The sequence below is a fragment of the Sturnira hondurensis genome, unplaced genomic scaffold, assembly GCF_014824575.4.
Source record: "Sturnira hondurensis isolate 20B ecotype Veracruz unplaced genomic scaffold, ASM1482457v3 Scaffold0000880, whole genome shotgun sequence".
Taxonomy (NCBI): domain Eukaryota; kingdom Metazoa; phylum Chordata; class Mammalia; order Chiroptera; family Phyllostomidae; genus Sturnira; species Sturnira hondurensis.
In genome coordinates this window covers 20,068,124-20,085,224 of record NW_028073511.1, presented here as the reverse complement: position 1 = coordinate 20,085,224, position 17,101 = coordinate 20,068,124, and the positions used below count along the sequence as shown (strand labels likewise).

The 17,101-nt window shown below is 38.6% G+C and overlaps 1 protein-coding gene across 11 annotated transcripts in view; it reads left to right on the top strand.

Moving 5' to 3' along the window:
• The window catches only part of PHLDB2 (pleckstrin homology like domain family B member 2), a 241,536-nt gene that overhangs the window by 220,895 nt on the left and 3,540 nt on the right, over window positions 1-17,101 (top strand). For all 11 annotated transcript variants that reach the window (XM_037055380.1, XM_037055407.1, XM_037055361.1 and 8 more), the window contains 3 exons: window positions 11,047-11,137; window positions 12,047-12,193; window positions 14,379-14,598. In XM_037055380.1, the coding sequence (XP_036911275.1) occupies window positions 11,047-11,137; window positions 12,047-12,193; window positions 14,379-14,598 (458 nt within the window). The remainder of the gene's footprint in view (window positions 1-11,046; window positions 11,138-12,046; window positions 12,194-14,378; window positions 14,599-17,101) is intronic.

Below are 17,101 nucleotides of genomic sequence, written 5' to 3'. Positions count from 1 at the left end.
ATTTGTATCTTCCTCAGTTTCTTTCTTCAGTGTCTTATAATTTCCCAAGCACAGTCTTTTATATCTTTTTTAGGTTTATTCCTAAGCATTTTATTCTTTTTGAAGCATTTGTGAGTGGGATTGTTTTCATAATATCCATTTAATTTAGTTAATTATTGGCATATAAAAATGCAGCTGATTTTGGATATTAATTTTGTATTCTTCTACTTTGCTGAATTTATTTATCATCTGTAGTAGTTTCTTGGTAGAATCTTAGGGGTTCTCTATGTATAACATCATGTCACATGCAAATAAAGACAGTTTTACTTCTTTCTTTCCCATTTGGATGCCTTTTATTTCTTCTTCTTCTTGTATTTCTGTGGCAAGGGTTTCCAGTATTATGTTGAATAAGAGAGGTTAAAGCAGAAAACCCTGCCTTGTTCCCAATCTTAAGGGGAAAGCTTTTAGTTTTTGCCTATTAAGTATGATGCTGGCAGTGGGTTTGTTTTATATGGACTTTATTATGTTTACGTAGGTTCCTTCTGTTCTCAGTTTCCTGAGTTTTTATCATGAATGGGTGCTAGATTTTATCCAGTGCTTTTTCTGCACCTATAAATATGATCATGTAGTTTTAATCCTTCATTTTTTTAATGTAGTGAATCACATTTATTGATTTGTGAATCTTATACCAACCTTGCATTCCTGGAATAAATCCCACTTGGTCATGGTGTATGATCTTTTTCTTGCATTGCTGTATTTGGTTTGTTAATTTTTTTCAAGATTTTCACATATATGTTCATCAGGGATATTGGCCTGTAATTTTCTTTGTTTATAGTATCTTTATCTGGTTTTGGAATTAGGATAATGCTGGTCTCATGAAAGAGCTTGGGAGCTTTACCACCACGTGAATGTTTAGAAATTGTCTTAGGAGAAATTCCAGCCAAGATGGAGGCATAAGCAGAAATACTTCGCTTCCATGCACAACCAAGAGGAGGATAATAACCAATTTAAAAACAATAAACAGCCAGAACTGCTAGAATAGAAAACTTCATGGAACTCTGACAACCAGGGAGTTAAAGAAATATTCATCCAGACTGGTGCCCCGAGACAAAGAAATGTGGCCCAAATGAAAGAACAGTTCAAAACTCTAGGAAAAGAGCTAAGCAACAAGGAGATAGACAACCTATCAGATGCAGAGTTCAAAACACTGCTAATCAGGATGCTCACAGAATTGATTGAGCTCAGTTGCAAAATGAAGGAAGAAATGAAGGCTACACAAGGTGAAATAAAGCAAAATATACAGGGAACCAACAATGAAGGGAAGGAAACTGGGACTCAAATCAACCATTTAGAATAAAATGAAGAAATAAACATCCAACCAAAACAGAATGAATAAACAAGTATTCAGAAAAATGAGGAGAGGCTTAGGAACCTCTGGGACAACTTTAAGCATTCCAACATCTGAATCATAGGGATGCCAGAATAACAACAACAATAAGGAATCAAAAATTTATTTGAACAAATAATGAAAAAAACTTCCCCAATGTGGCAAATGAAATAAACTTGCAGGAAATCCAGGAAGCCCAGGGAGTCCCCCAAAAATTGGACCCAAGTAAGCACACACCAAGGCACATCTTAATCAAGTTACCCAGGGTTAAAGATAAGGAGAGAATCTTAAAAGCAGCAAGAGGAAGGGAGACAGTTACCTACAAAGGAGTACCTATAAGACTATCAGCTGATTTCTCAAAAGAAACCTTCAGGAAAGAAGGGGGTAGAAAGAAGTATTTGAAGTTATGAAAGGCCAGGATCTACACCCAAGATTACTTTCTCCAGCAAAGCTATCATTTAGAATGGACGGGCACACAAAGTGCTTCCCAAATAAAGTAAAGTTAAAGGAATGCTAAGCCCTTATTATTTGAAATGTTAAAGCAATTTATCTGAGAAATAGATCAAAAACTATTAACAGTAAAATGACAACAAACTCATAACTATCAACAGCTGAACCTAAAGCAGAAAAGCAAAGACTAAGCAAAAAACTAGAACAGGAACAGAATCACAGAAATGGAGATCCATGTAGGATTATCAGTGGGGAGGGGGAAATGGGGGGGAAGTACAGGGAATAAGAAACATAATTGGTAGACATAAAATAGAAAAGGGGCAGGTTAGAATAATATATGAAATAGAAAAGCCAAAAAATTTATATGTACAATCCATGGACCTGAACTTAGGGGGGAATGCTGGAGGGGGCGGGTATGTAGGATAGAGGGGGAATAAAAGGGAGAAAAAAAGGGAAACTTTAATAGCATAATCGATAAAATATACTTAAAAATAAATTGTTTTAGAAGGAGAGGTGTTAGTTCTTCCCAGAATGTTTGGTAAAACTTAACTGTGAAGCCATTCTGGTCCAGGGCTTTTGTTTGTTGGGAGTATTTTGACTACCACTTCTATTTCAGTAGTTGTGGTCTGTCTATTTAGATTCTCTGATTCTTCTTGATTAGATTAAAAAAAATTGTATGTTTCTAGGAGTGTATCTATTATGTCCAGGTTGTCCAATGGGTTGGCATGTAGTTGCTCATAATATTTTCTTACAATCCTTTGTATTTCTTTGGTGTCAGTTGTTATTTCTCCTCCTTCATTTCTTATTTTATTTATTTGGTTTTTTTTTTCATGATGAATGAGGTTAAAAGTTTGTCAATCTTGTTTATCTTTTAAAAGAATCAGTTTTTGGATTCATTGATCTTTTTTTTAAGATTTTTTAATTTATTTATCTTTAGAGGGGAAGGGAGGGAGAGAGAAGGAGAGAAACATCAATGTGTGGTTGCCTCTCATGTGTCCCCTACTGGGAACTGGTCTGCAACCCAGGCATGTGCCCTGACTGGGGATCGAACCTCGATCGTGTGGTTCTCAGGCCTGTGCTCAATCCACTGAGCTATGCCAGCCAGGGAATTCATTGATCTTTCATATCATTTTTATAGACTGTCATTTATTTCTGCTCTGATCTTTATTATTTTATTCCTTCTACTTACTTTGAGCTTTGTTTGTTGTTCTTTTCCCAGTTCCTTTAAGTGTGAAGTTATATTGTTGATTTGAGCTTTTTCTTGTTTATTAAGCCTGTAATGCTATAATATTCTGTTAGGATTTTTTTTCCCCAGTGTCCCACACATTTTGGATTATTGTGTCCTCATTTTCATTTGTTTCAAGGTATTTTTTTATTTCTTCCTTGATCTCATTGTTAACTCATTCATTGTTTAATAACATGTTATTTAGCTTCTATTTCTTTTCACATTTTTCAGAGTCCTTGTGATTGATTTCTAGTTTAATAGCATTATGGTCAGAGAGGATGCTTGATATGATTTCAGTTTTCTTAAATTTATTGAGACTTGTTTTGTGTCATAACATGTGGTCTGTCCTAGAAAACATTCCATGTGTACTTGAAATGTATGTATATTCTGCTGCTTTAGGGTGAAACACTCTGAAGATATGAATTAAATTTATTTTATCTATTATGTTGTTTAGGGTTATTGATTCCTTGTTGAGTTTTCTGTCTGGAAAACCTATCCATACAAGACAATAAGGTGTTAAAATCCCCAATTATGACTGTATTTCTGTGAATCTTCCCTTTATGTCCATCAAGATTTGCTTTGCATATTTAGGAGCTCCTATATAGCGTATTTTAATGTTTACTAGGGTTATATCCTCTTGTTGGATTGTTCCCTTTATCATTATATAGTGCCTTTCTTTGTCTCTTACTATATAGCCCTGAGGTTTTTTCTAATATTTTTATTGTTGTTCAATTACAGTTATCCCCCCTTTTTCCCCATTACTCTCCCCTGCCCTGCCTACCCCCACATTCAATACCCCCCATCCATGGGTCTTTTATACATGTTCCTTGACTTGACCCTTTCCCCTCCTTCCCCCATTATCTCTTCTCCCCACTCTGGTCACTTCAGTTTGTTCTTTAGTTCCATGTCTCTGATTATATTTTGCTTGCTTGTTTGTTTTGTTGATTAGGTTCCACTTATAGGTGAGATCATATGGTATTTGTCTTTTACTGCCTGGCTTATTTCACTTAGCATAATACTTTCCAGTTCCATCTATGCTGTCGCAAAGGGTAGAAGTTTTTCTTTCCTTCTGCTGTGTAGTATTCTGTTGTTTAAATGTACCATAGTTTTTTGTTCCACTCTTTAATGATGGACACTTAGGCTGTTTCCAGCACTTATAACCCTAGTTTTAAAGTCTATTTTGTTGGATACAAGTACTGCTACCCCAACTTTTCTTCCCTTTTCATTTACGTGAAATATATTTTCCATCCCTTTTAATCTGTGTGTATCTTTTGACCAGAGATGGGTCTTTTGGCCTATTGGAGGCCAATAGACCAATAAACACACACACACACACAGACACACACACACACATATGTGTATATATATGTTTTGTTTCTCATCCATTTAGTTACCCTATGTGTTTCGATTGGAGAATTAAGCCATTTACATTTAAGGTGATTATTGACAGGTATGTATTTATTGCCATTTTATTTGTATATTGTTGTCCTCTGTTTTTCTTTTTCTTCTTCCCCTCTTCCTCCTCTCCCCTTTCATCTTATCCTTATCCTTCTCCTTCTTCTTCTCCTTCTTCTTCTTCTTCTTCTTCTTCTTCTTCTTCTTCTTCTTCTTTGTTTCTTCTTGTTCTTGTTTTTGTTCTTCTTTTTCTTCTTATTTCTCTTCCTCCTTCTTCTTCTCCTTCTCACTTTAATATTTGTTGCAGTATTAGTTTGGTGTTAATAGCGTCCTTTAGCTTTTTCCTTATCTAGGAAGCTCTTTATCTCTTCTTCAATTTTAAATGCTTTCCTTGCTGGGTAAAGTAGTTTTGCTTATAGGTCTTTGGTATTCATCACCTTGAATATGTCATGCTAATCCTATCTGGCTTAAAATGTTTCTATTGAAAAATCAGATGACTGTCTAATTGAAGGTAACTACCTGCTTTTCTCTTGTGGCTTTTAGGATTTTCTCCTTGTCTTTAAGCTTTGCCATTTTAATTATGATGTGTCTTGGTGTAGGCCTCTTGGGGTCCATCTTGTTAGTGACTCTCTGTGCTTGTTGGACTTGTGTGTCTTTTTCTTTTACCAGACTAAGAAAGTTTTTGGTCATTATTTCTTCAAATAGGTTCTTGGTACATTGCTTACTCTCTTCTCTCTCTGATATTCCCATTCTGCAGCTATTGTTACACTCCATGTTGTCCAAAATGTTTCTTAAACATTTCTCATTCTTTTTAATTCCTTTTTTTTTTTTTGATGCTCTACTTGGGTGATTTTTGCTACCTTGTCTTCCAAATCTCTGATTCAGTCCTCTGTTTCATCTAACCTACTGCTTATTCTTTTCAGTGTATTATTTATTTCAGATATCATGTTCTTTATTTCTGACTCATCCTTTTTTATGGTTTCTGTGCCTTTTTTCATGATGTTGAGTATCCTTATAATGATTACTCTAAGCTCTCTATCAGATAAATCACTTGCCTCCCTTTCATTTAGTTGTTCTTCTGGAGGATTCTCTTGTTCTTTCATTTGGAGTCTGTTTCTCTGTCTTCCCATTTTGGCTGCCTCTTTGTGTTTGTTTCTCTGTATTGGGTAGACCTGCAAGACTCTGGTGCAGTCCTGTATCAGTCACTGCTTGTGCCTGGCCCTGGTCAGCCTGTTTGGAGCTATCAGTGATCCACAGCTTGTGGCTCCCTCTGTTTGTCCTGGGTATGTGTAGAAAGAACCAGGCTGTCCACTAAGGCATCTTTTACCAGCACCAGGCCCAGGGGAATGTCACCTAATGTCTCCTAGAGATCCACCCTAATTGTTAAATTTAATCATTGAAATAACCTTCAAGTATACTCCTCAGCATCCCAGCTTGAGCTCCACAGAGTTGGGCAGAGTAATTCCTCCTGGTGGGGCTATAGCTTCCCTTCAGGCTGATGCCACTTGGAGGGAGTGCTCTGCCTGAGAGAGATGGCTTCTGCAGTATGGGGGGATGACTCAGCACAGGGATCCTGGTGGCTGTTTTTTCAATTCTCTCCCCTGAGCCACAAGCCCCAGACTTTCCTTATGTGTCTGTGCTCTGTCTGCTGGAGCCTAAGGTAAGTGGCTGCAAGAGGAATTTTTGTGTGTTAGCCCTTTGAGAGGCTCTCTGCATCCATAGCCATATCTACTTGGTGGACAGAAACCGCTCTGCTTTTCACAGCTGGATGTTATGTGGGTTCTTTTCCCAGCTCTGGTGCTGTCTGCTGCGGAGCCCAGCTTGGGGTTTAGACCCCACACTTCTCAGGTGGAACCCCTCAGCTGCTGAAGTGTCCCTCTGGAACTTTGGCAACTCCAGTGGGACCCCCACCATTCCTTCACATCTCCTTCACCCTCCCTACCAGTCTAGTTTTGGTGAAGTGGTTTTTCCTGCCTGTCTGTGGTTAGAAGGCTTCTCTCCAGCTAGTGTTCAATTGGTTTATTCAGGATGCTTTCTCTACAATTTAGTTGTAATTCCAGTTGGGTCCTGGGAGGAGGTTAGCGCAGCTTCTACTTACTCTTCTGCCATCTTTAATCCTAATGACAGCACATTCTTAATGGGAACTTTGGGGAGATCGGTAGAAAGAAATAAAGGATTAATTTTTTCTCTTTTTAAGATTTTTAAGTAATTATATATTAAGATATCCTGAAACTATACATATTTTAAAGAGGTAATTCCATGCTGAAATTCTAGTGACAAACTTAGTCTTGTGGTATATTATGTCAGAAAAAGGGATTTGTAGAATTATATTGTAGAATTACTCAGAGTTGTGGGTGCATTTGTCCTTCAGTTTTTGTTGAGACATCATTTTTGTGTCTACTACAAAGTTACTTGAGTCAGACAATGTTTTTGCCTTTTCAGCATTATTACCTACCCTGTAAACCAACATAGAGTTAAGAAAACAAGTCTTGGGTCTTAAAAAACAGGAGCAGAGTCTGTTCTGCACAAAACCTCTATTCTGCTGAAATTACTGAGTTTGCATATAGAATGTAGTATTTTAAATAGCACCTACAATGACACTATTACTGCTATTGCCATTGTTAAGTTTCTAGTCCTGACCCTGTGCTCATGTGTTGAGAAAACGTTGAGGAAGCTGGTCGCTCGTGAGAGCTTGCACACCACCCAGCACTGTGTGGAAGGAGGGAGAAGTGAGTGGGCCTGAACTCAATCCGTGGGTGAACTTGGTTTTAAAACACATTTTAAACAGAATTTTAAATGTTTCTAATCCCTTCATTTGGGGTTCAGGTTTATCTTCGGCTTTCTCCCCTGGATAGTGTTAACTAGAGAAGAGATTCCGGCTGCAGTCAAAAAGAGAAAGTACTTATCAAACGAAGGTGCACACCTGAGGGGGGCACGAGTTCAGGCAGCAACTTAAATGAGCTCCAAAGAGAACAAAGAAAAGCAGGGCTTTGTAGGGGTTAAATTTACAAGTGTGGTTCCCATTTCAGTCCTCCCTGCAAATGAAGGAATCTGGCTAAGTGCGGGGATTGGGTAGTTCCCATATGCAAATAAGGGAGTCAGAAATTTTGAGGAGGAAGAAAAGTCCGTAGGTGTCCATTCCACAGTAGTTCCAGAATGGTTATGACTTAGGCTTGACCTGAGTGCAACAACATACTAGCAACTGAATAGCAGCTTTGAGAACCGAGGCAGATGTGTACAGGCCCCACCTCCTCAGTAGCCTCCCGACTCTTTTTTTAGGTGACTCTCTTATCAAGTGGTGGCAACATAATATCAGAAAGCATCAAGATTTTGCTGGATAAAAGAGGCTTAAATGCGAAGGAAATATTAAAACTCAACAATAGCAGGAGTGTGGCTATGGAGAATAAGTGTCTATGGATAAAAATTATTTTTTAAAATAACATAACTAAGTACCTTTTAGAGTGTATACAGTATATATGTATGTACACATATATACATGTATATATGTACATATACATGTGCACATACACAGAGACACATGTGTACACACATTTATCTTTATGTACCTAAAACTGATGAAGACATGCAGTGATTAATATTGCCATGAACTTTCTATCAACTGTTTTCAGCAAATTCAGTTCATTTGGAGCAAAAATTAAGACATCTGTGAAAACATTGCCAAATAAATAAATTGAATATAATAGGCAGAACATTACTTAGAAATATTATAAAATAATAGAAAATACCCTGCAAATTTCTTTTAAAATGAACAGAAATATTTAAAGTTGGATAAATGTTTGAAAATTTAACGTCTAGGATGTGCCCAAATTACAAATATATGAAAAACCATGGCCTGAAAATATTTGTTTCCGACCAAGTTATTTGTAACCAGTTCATCTGGATCGGTTTCATGTGGCTTCAGAGTTATGCTTATGCCAGTGAGTGGAAGTGCAGGGTAGATTTTGACTCAATGTAAGAATCAACATTCTAACAATGCTTTGCAAACAGCGAAGGAGTGGACACATTGAGTTTCCGCTAACAGTGTTCAGGACACAAGCTAGGTGAAAAATGGGAATGTTGTAGAAGGAATTAAGGGACAGATAAGGGTCAGACTATGGGTGAGTGTCTTTTGCCTTTAATGGGTGAGTTCTTAAAACCTGAGACTTAGTGAAACTCAGATTATGCATTTCCAAATTAGTTGTACATATATATCACAGGCAACACAATGAAACAGCAATTGTCAACTGTTGTGCCACAAAAATTTTTAAATATGCAGTTCCTGACTATATAGTCAGGGGCACTGACTTCTTTTCCCTTAGATTCTCCAAAAAAAAAAAAAAAAATGACAGCAGCCAACACAACAAGAGCTGTCTGGTGTGAATAAATCAAAATTATACTTTTTTTGTCAGATTGGTAATACATTTATTTTTTGGTGTGCCACAGAAATGTGGTGGTTCGTGCACGCGTCCCATGGGATGAGAAGGGTTGACAATCTGTGGAACCTGAACATAAGTTTGTGCCATGACATGGCCTGCATGTTTGTCAGGCCTTCGCCATTGAGTCAATGAAGTTTGTCCCTTTCCAGTTCTTGAAGTTGGGTATTCGCAACAAAGGGGAACATTAATTTCTGCACAGACATTAATCATTTTTTTAAAAAGTTTTGCCGGCTGAAAAGAACAGAACTTACCCATTTGTACCTCCCTCAACAGCTCATGGAAATAAGGAAAAGAAATTGCCATGTTCTTCTCTTTCTCAGGAGAAAACACCTGGCTAAAGACTGGCCTAAGGTAACCCTGTGATGGACAGCCTAATTATTAAGTTCGTAAGGCTCCAGCATCCTTAAGGCCTCTCTCCTTGATAGATGCATTTTGTACTGGGGATGGCAGTACTGATACTTGTTTTTTAAAGATTTAAAACACAATTGGATCAGTTTTAGGTTCACAGCAAATCTGAGAGGAAGGTACAGAATTCCCACTTACCCCCTGCCCCACACATGCACTGTGCTCCCCCATTGCCCTCACCCCCCCACCAGAGTGGCACCTTTGCTAACAAGGAACCTACACTGACACACCATTATCACCCAAAGTCCATAGTTTCCACTAAGGTTCACTCTTCGTGTTGTGCATTCAGTGGATTTAGGCAAATGTACAAGGACATGTATTCATTATAGTAACATACAGAATATTTTCACTCCCCTAAAAATCCTGTCCCACCCCCCACCACATAGTCTTTAGTCTTTCCAGATTTGCTTGTTTCACTTAGTAATATGTATTTAAGGTTTTTCCATGTCTTTTCATTCCTTGCTAGCTAATTTTTAGTACTGAATAATATTCCATCATCTGGATGAACCACAGTTCATTTATTCATTTATTATTGAAGTACATCTTGGTTGCTTCCAATTTTTGGCAAATATGAATAAAGCTGCCAAAAACATTTGTGTTCACAGTACTGAGTTGAAGATAAACCATATGTCCTATGTTGCTGTGGTCATTTATCTCTTCAAGACAACCTAGGTTTGAGATTATCCGAAATGTGATTTTGGGAGATCATATTAATAATTATGCATTTTATGTGTATTTATTTTTATTGGAATGCCTTACAAACACAAGTTCCTACTGGTGCCGTGCTGTATGCTCTGGGGGATGGAGGTATGAAGGTTTTTCTGTTCTCAAGACAGCCTAGAAAAGGAGACGCGTAAATGATTACACAAGTGAATGTGCATAAAACAACTGGTTCTCCATGGCTGGAACATCAGAGTAAATGTTCTGACCTAGGTTACGGTCTCTCTTTTCCAAACTAGGCAAATAAAAGGTAAGCAAGTGAAAAATATAAATTTTTGTTTAAGTTAAAGATTTCCAAGTTCTTCTGTTTCTTGTTTAGTTATCCCTAACTGTTCTTGCAGCATTCAATTGCTCTTTCTTTTTTTCCTCTACTCATTTGTGTGATATGTTTCCCAAGATGCATTTCTTTTGAAGCTCTTGGATCCCTTTGTGCAGTTTGCTCTTTGGTATTGGTGAGTGTGCATTTATTGACAAAACTGGCCTCCACCCTCCCATTGCACCTATAAGAGAAGTCGTTTTTAAGTTGGCATTATCATTTTAGAAGTAAAATGCCCACGTATGTGAACGCACAACCAAAAAGCAGCTAAGGACACATTCTCAAACCAGATAAAGTGACTTCAAACCTTAGGTGTTGTCTACCTAATAAAACTTCGGTGATATTCGTGTTGGTCTGTCATCCCTGAATGATTCAGCTAACGGGAGGCCCTCATTCAGCTCCCATAGGCCCTCATTCTTAGACTTCACTGGAAACGTTTTTGAGAACACTCTTTGTGAAATTTAGTTTTGGTTTTATTTATGAGGAAAGCACTTTACTTTGGTGTTATTTCGCTTGCCTATGTTTTGCCTCCTACACTGAGGTAAGTCGGTATCACCCACAGTTTTCAGAGTTGGACTGACTTGTCTTTTCAGGCTAGTGACTCTCTTAGTCCTTTAAATTGTACTGGATTTTGTTATACATTTTCGTGAATCTGGATGCTCATGCGTGCGTGTGTTTGAAGAGACCTCAATCTGAAACAATATTCTTGAAAGGCTTTTTGTGTTTTATTCAGTGCCAGCACTTCAAATATTGCCAGAATAGAAGAAATGGAGAGGCTTTTGAAGCAGGCCCACGCAGAGAAGACACGGCTGCTTGAATCCAGGGTAGGTTTCATGCCAGAGGTCAGTGATGAGGTGGCTCAGTGTGCCCTGCACTTGACATCAGGAAGCTGTCATTGGGCCGCACAAGGCGGTATGACCGTGGAGTAGTCATTCAGCCTTTCTTGGCCTCATTTTCTTAATCTGAAAACTAAGGGTGTTAGATGATTTCTAAGGCTTTTTACTACACTACATTTTTTCATAATTTAACAGAATATATAGTGTTGATATAGATGGAAATAGATGCTTTGTATTATGTTTCCCTTTGATGGCTAGTTTGTTTGCCTGCCAAAGAATGAGAATGAAGGTCACGTCTGTGTGCATTCTTGTTCCTTGCCAGCTTGCATTAACTATGCTATTGTAACATTAAAAATCCCTTATTATTGAGACTGTATTTCAAGCCAAAATCTGGGCTTCCTTAGGAATCCCCCAGAATGCCTTTGCATCCTGCCCTGAGGGCACCTCCTTTCCTCTTGTGACTTCCCCGTGTGCTTCCGCAGTGACCTGCGGCCAGGAAGCTGCAGAGCAACAACAGGAATTGGAAGGACCCACGCATGACCTTCAGTTGGAAGACAGCAGTTGAAAGAAAGGCTAAATGGTTGGCTGACCATTTGTGGGGATTTTTATTTAAAATGAGGCTGTTGTGGTTATCAACATGAAATGACTGAATGCAATCACAAGATGGATTTCCACGTACACTCTATTGTTAACTCAAGTTAGTGGTTGCTCTTCTGCGTAGCATGATTTTGAAAGCTACGTGAGGGGTGATTGCAGGCATTTTAGTCGAAGTTTTATACCGTAAGGGACTAGCTTATATGGCCAAATTTCTAGCAAGAATTTCTTTTTTGATGATATAATTGGAGTCATTTAAGCACAACCACTCTGTCTTAAAATTTATTGTCTAATGATATTTAGGAACGGGAAATGGAAGCCAAAAAACGAGCTCTGGAAGAAGAGAAACGACGCCGAGAACTCCTGGAAAAGCGATTGCAGGAGGAAACTAGCCAGCGGCAGAAGTTAATTGAAAAGGAAGTGAAAATAAGGGAGAAACAGAGGGCACAGGTTGGTGGGTCAATCTGGATAGATAAGAGTATGTTGCCCCCTAGTGGCTGTTCTGTTGTAGAGGCTGGAAATACTGTGTCCAGATGCTTTCCACAAATTACTAAGTTCTTGACATGTAATGGCTAAGGGAAAGATATGCGTTAGTAGGCCAAAAAAAAAAAATTCAGATGACACTTTTCTATGTACATGCATGGAACATTTACTGGGAAAGACACTTTTTCTTGTACCTATTTTTTGGAATGTATTTAAAAGGAGAATGTGTTTTGAGCAGGTTTGAGAGAGGCAGCTGGCTTTGCTCCTAAAACCAAATTCAGCATCCTTTGGTTGGTGAAGAGAACAGGTTCTATTAAGCCATGATTTGCAAATGGGCTTTCCAGAACCAGACAGTTTTACCAGCCCTGTTTCTTGGTGGTGGTGTTAGTATTTGTTTGCTGTTGTTTTTTCCCTCTAACCACTGTACTGTCACATGTGTCCCCTGTGCTACACCAGTCCACACAGGTGTGCACCAGATTACTGAACTTGAGCAGAACTTGGGAAAACCACCCATTCTATTCAACTTCCTGTCTTGGTCATCAGGGAGTTTGAGTTTCTGTCACTAGAGCTGCTTACATAATCTATGTTTTCTGAGAAACTCAAATAAAATTTTAAGTCCATGTAATTTAAGTTCAAATTAGTTTTACCAAAGATTACTAAATGCAAAGGTAAAAGGTACTGTTTCCCTAGTTCTTTGCAGGTGCTGGCAGTTGGCAGTGCAGCAGTGAGAGACTTTCTTTCAGGCTTTGATGTGTCATAAGCCTGTGACATCTGTCTACAGTCAGAGTCAAAGGCAAATTATTGACGGGGAAGCTACAAAGTAAAACGTGTTCATTTTCTCTTATTATGCCAAACCTCTGCCAAATTTTGACTCACTGTGAAGGTATCTGAAGCCAAACCAAAAAGCACCATTCTGTTTTAATCCTAATTACATGTTTTGCCTCCGAGTATATGATGAGGTCAGTTTCCCCAGGGTAAAGAGGTTGAATAATTTAACAGCATAAAATGAAACATTATTTTAGAAACATTACCCGTAGTAATCTGTGTTTCCTAGATTAGACGAATCTCCATTCTAGCCGCGATAAAATAAAATAAAAGAATCTAGGTTCCTTTCTTCAGTGTCTGGTCCTGGACCGTGTTTTGATTCCACTTCTTACCTTATTTTGGCCTTGCTTTGCAAAACATACAGCTCTGCCTTCCGTTTCTTTTAGAGCAGGGGTGTCAAACTCATTTTTACTGGGGGCCGCATCAGCCTCACAGTTGCCTTCAGAGGGCCCAATGTAATTTTAGGTCTGTGTAAATATAACTACTACTTAAAAGTTAAGCAAGAGTTTGGCACTACCGCCAGGTAAAAACAAGGTGTGGGGCCAGATAAAACAAGGTGGAGGGCCGGATTCAGCCTGCGGGCCTTATGTTTGTCACCTGTGTATTAGAGAGTATATGGAAGCTGATTTGTGCAGCTTTGGGAGATTTTGTCACGTTTGCACTTACTAAAGATTGTCCCATCAATCATGTCTGGGGCTATTTAAGAACTATGGTAAGGTTGTGGTGGGGAGAACCCCTGGGAACTTGTGAGTGGAGGAGTCCTTATTGCAGAAAGCAGCCCAGGTAACTTCATGCTGCATTTCACTGTTTTTAAGTACTATGTACCTTTTTGAAAGCTAAGCTAATTCTATTTTCTCATCTGTCCATTCCAAGAAATAGAATCCATTGGCCTGGGTGTATCCACCCCCCACCCCCAATACTGTAGCATCTTTCTTTAAATGCCATCACCATTTAGACCCCACCTGACAATGTTTATCTTTTTTTTAAAGATTTTATTTATTTATCTTTAGAGGGGAAGGGAAGGAGAGAAGGAGAGAAGTATCAATGTATGGTTGCCTCTCGTGAGTCCCCCGCTGGGAACTGGCCTGCAACCCAGGCATGTGCCCTGACTGGGAATCAAACCATGATCATGTGGTTCGCAGGCCCGTGCTCAATCCACTGAGCTACACCAGCCAGGGCTCTGACAATGTTTATCTTAAAGGCTCACAACCACACAGGCATTTTAACACTTAAGCTTTTCAGGTATTTTTCCTCCTGCTTCTACATATCTGTGACCCAAAACGAAAGCATAATTAGTTACAGATGCCATGGGTTTGCCTTTTTCCAGTCTCGACCTTTGACACGCTATCTGCCTGTCCGGAAGGAGGACTTTGATTTGAGGAGCCACGTGGAGACTGCGGGCCACAGCATTGACACCTGCTACCACGTGTCCATCACGGAGAAGACCTGCCGAGGGTTTCTCATCAAAATGGGAGGGAAAATTAAAACTTGGAAGAAACGCTGGTTTGTTTTTGATCGGAACAAGCGTACATTCTCTTATTATGCAGGTGAGTGATGAGAGACATCTAAGTGATGTATTCAAATTAGGAGCCCTCCATCAAAGAGAATAGATAGTATAATTTGCTATAAATAGGGAGATTGGTAAGTAATAGAAATAATGATGATATTAATTTTGTAAATGTATATTATGTTCAGATTATATGGTCCACATTATATGAATTTCCTCTTAGAAATAATAAAAGTTAAATTATATAAAAAGTGTGAACTAGTCTATTCTAGTTCTGAAATAAGCTCAAGCCCAAGTAAATGTTAAATGGAATATATTTTTGAGACCCAAATACTGTCTTTTAAAACCATAAGGCCAGGAAAAAAAGGTACTTATTTATTTCTTTATTCTTTATTTATTGTCATATGCCCTATTTAAGTAACACACAATTAGGCAGCCTTAGCTGACAGTCATTCAACTGTAGTTTATAAACTGAAATGGTCTTTTAAGCACAGAGAGAACAGCTAGTCAGTGAACTAGTGAATAAGCATTAAGTGACTGAAATATCTTTGGGCGCTTGATGGATTGTGAGAAATACCTTTACCTAGTCTTCCATAAACACAGGAATATCGGTGTAACTGATATACTTATCAATAACCCTCTTACTTACTCTCGATCACATATGAAACATGTCCATTATTACCACAAGCATAGTTCCGCCTTCTTTTCAGCAGCTGGAGAAGGGTGGTGTCAGCCCAGAGGTTATGAGGAGACTCTGCTTTGGGGTGACTGTGTCAGCATTTATAAGGAATGCTGAATATCAGGAATTGTTAAAAAGCATATCTATGTGATAAGTAAAAAAGAACAGTCCGGTCATTTAATCTATAATGTGAGGCGAGGATATACTTATGAAGAGAGGTGTGAGAAGCCAAGCAATGTGTGAGAGAAATGAAACGCTGGCCATGGAGCCCCAGAACTGGGGTAAGTAGAGGGTGGGAGTACAACCCATGCCCCCCCCCCCTCCCGTTAGGAGCGGATGGGTGGGGTTCCAGTTACCTCGGGGGCTGGTGGTAACTGAAGCGAATGGCCTAACCCCTACAGGCCCCCTGCTCGGCTTCTCGAGGGCTTTCTGACCTTGGGTTTTATAAGAATTCAGAGATACTATCTTTAGTTTGTACAATAGAAAAAATGCCTTTTAAATAAGAAATACCAATTTAGTGCCTGCAAAATACATAAATGAAACTTTGCTGTGTGCTAGTCTCCACAGGTAATTTCGCCCAGAATTTTCTGAAAGTAAAGTTTTGAAATAACTTAAGACTAAACAGTTTTATTCTTCTCTTCTCTGGAATCCTTATTTTGTTCTTTTTAATGGACCCATATTAAAGACTCCTTCCTTCTGACCCATATAAGTGAGTTTTTGAGATTTAAACTTCTTAGTAACTGGTCTTCAACATTTTCTAAGTTACCAAAACCTTTTTGGTGTATGAAAGATTACTCAGAATTCTAGTGCATAAAACAGACAAAATAATATTTAATTCAGCTTTTTAATGTGTATTTCATATTATATAGCTAACTGGTGAGACCTAGTTTGGCAAACACTAGCCATTTGGCTGTTCACAACCATCATCGGCTTCGTTTGCTCCAGCCACGTCCACCCCCACTCTTTCCAAAAACAACACCAAGTTCAAGAATAGATCAGTCCTCGGGATGTCATACAGATTGCAGTTCAGGCTGGACTTGATCCCATATTCACCATGCCCCTTCAGCTTGTCAGTGAGGTAGATGACTGTGGTATGTGTGAAGGACCTGTGAACGAGAGTGCTGAAAGCTAGTCTTAGGTCTCTCTGTTGACCTTGACCCCGGGCTCTGTACATGGCCTCCTACATATTAACTGGGTAACTTTAGAAATGTCTCTAAAACACTGAGGCACAGAAAATATAGATGTAAATTGATAACATAATGCTATTGAAACAGAATGAATAGCATTACTTCTTCAACTTACAATAACGTTATTGATTCTCTTAATTCACAGTGTCCTTGTGAGGCCTTTATTTTTCAGAGTCTTTTCTCATATATGAAGTGCCTTAGAAACCAGTTTCGGTCCCCAGTTTTCTGCTTGTTTTAAATGCTGACAAGATTTACTTTTACCTCAGGATGTTGTTTTGTGTCTGTTTTCAGAAAACAAAGTTCATTGTATCCCATGAATATTGCAGCATTCTTTCTAGCAAATGTGTGAGAGACACACGGGTTAAATGCAATTAGACAACTTTATTTTCTGCTGAACTTCTTAGGGCTGCTGTTTTTCAGACTAGCTTTTTACTGTTGTTGGGGAAAAAAGGGGGGACTTTCACTAGTAAATAAATAAATTTAAAAAATTCAACCAATGTCTCTATAAAGAAATTGCCTCTTTCCCAGCACAAAAGTTCTAACATTTTCCCACTGTTGTACCTGATATATCCTTTTAGATTTCCTCTGTTTGTTTGCATATACATTTCAGTATGTACATGTGTTCTTCTTCTTTAATACAGTTGGGACCAAATTACTCACTCTTCACATTTCAGATT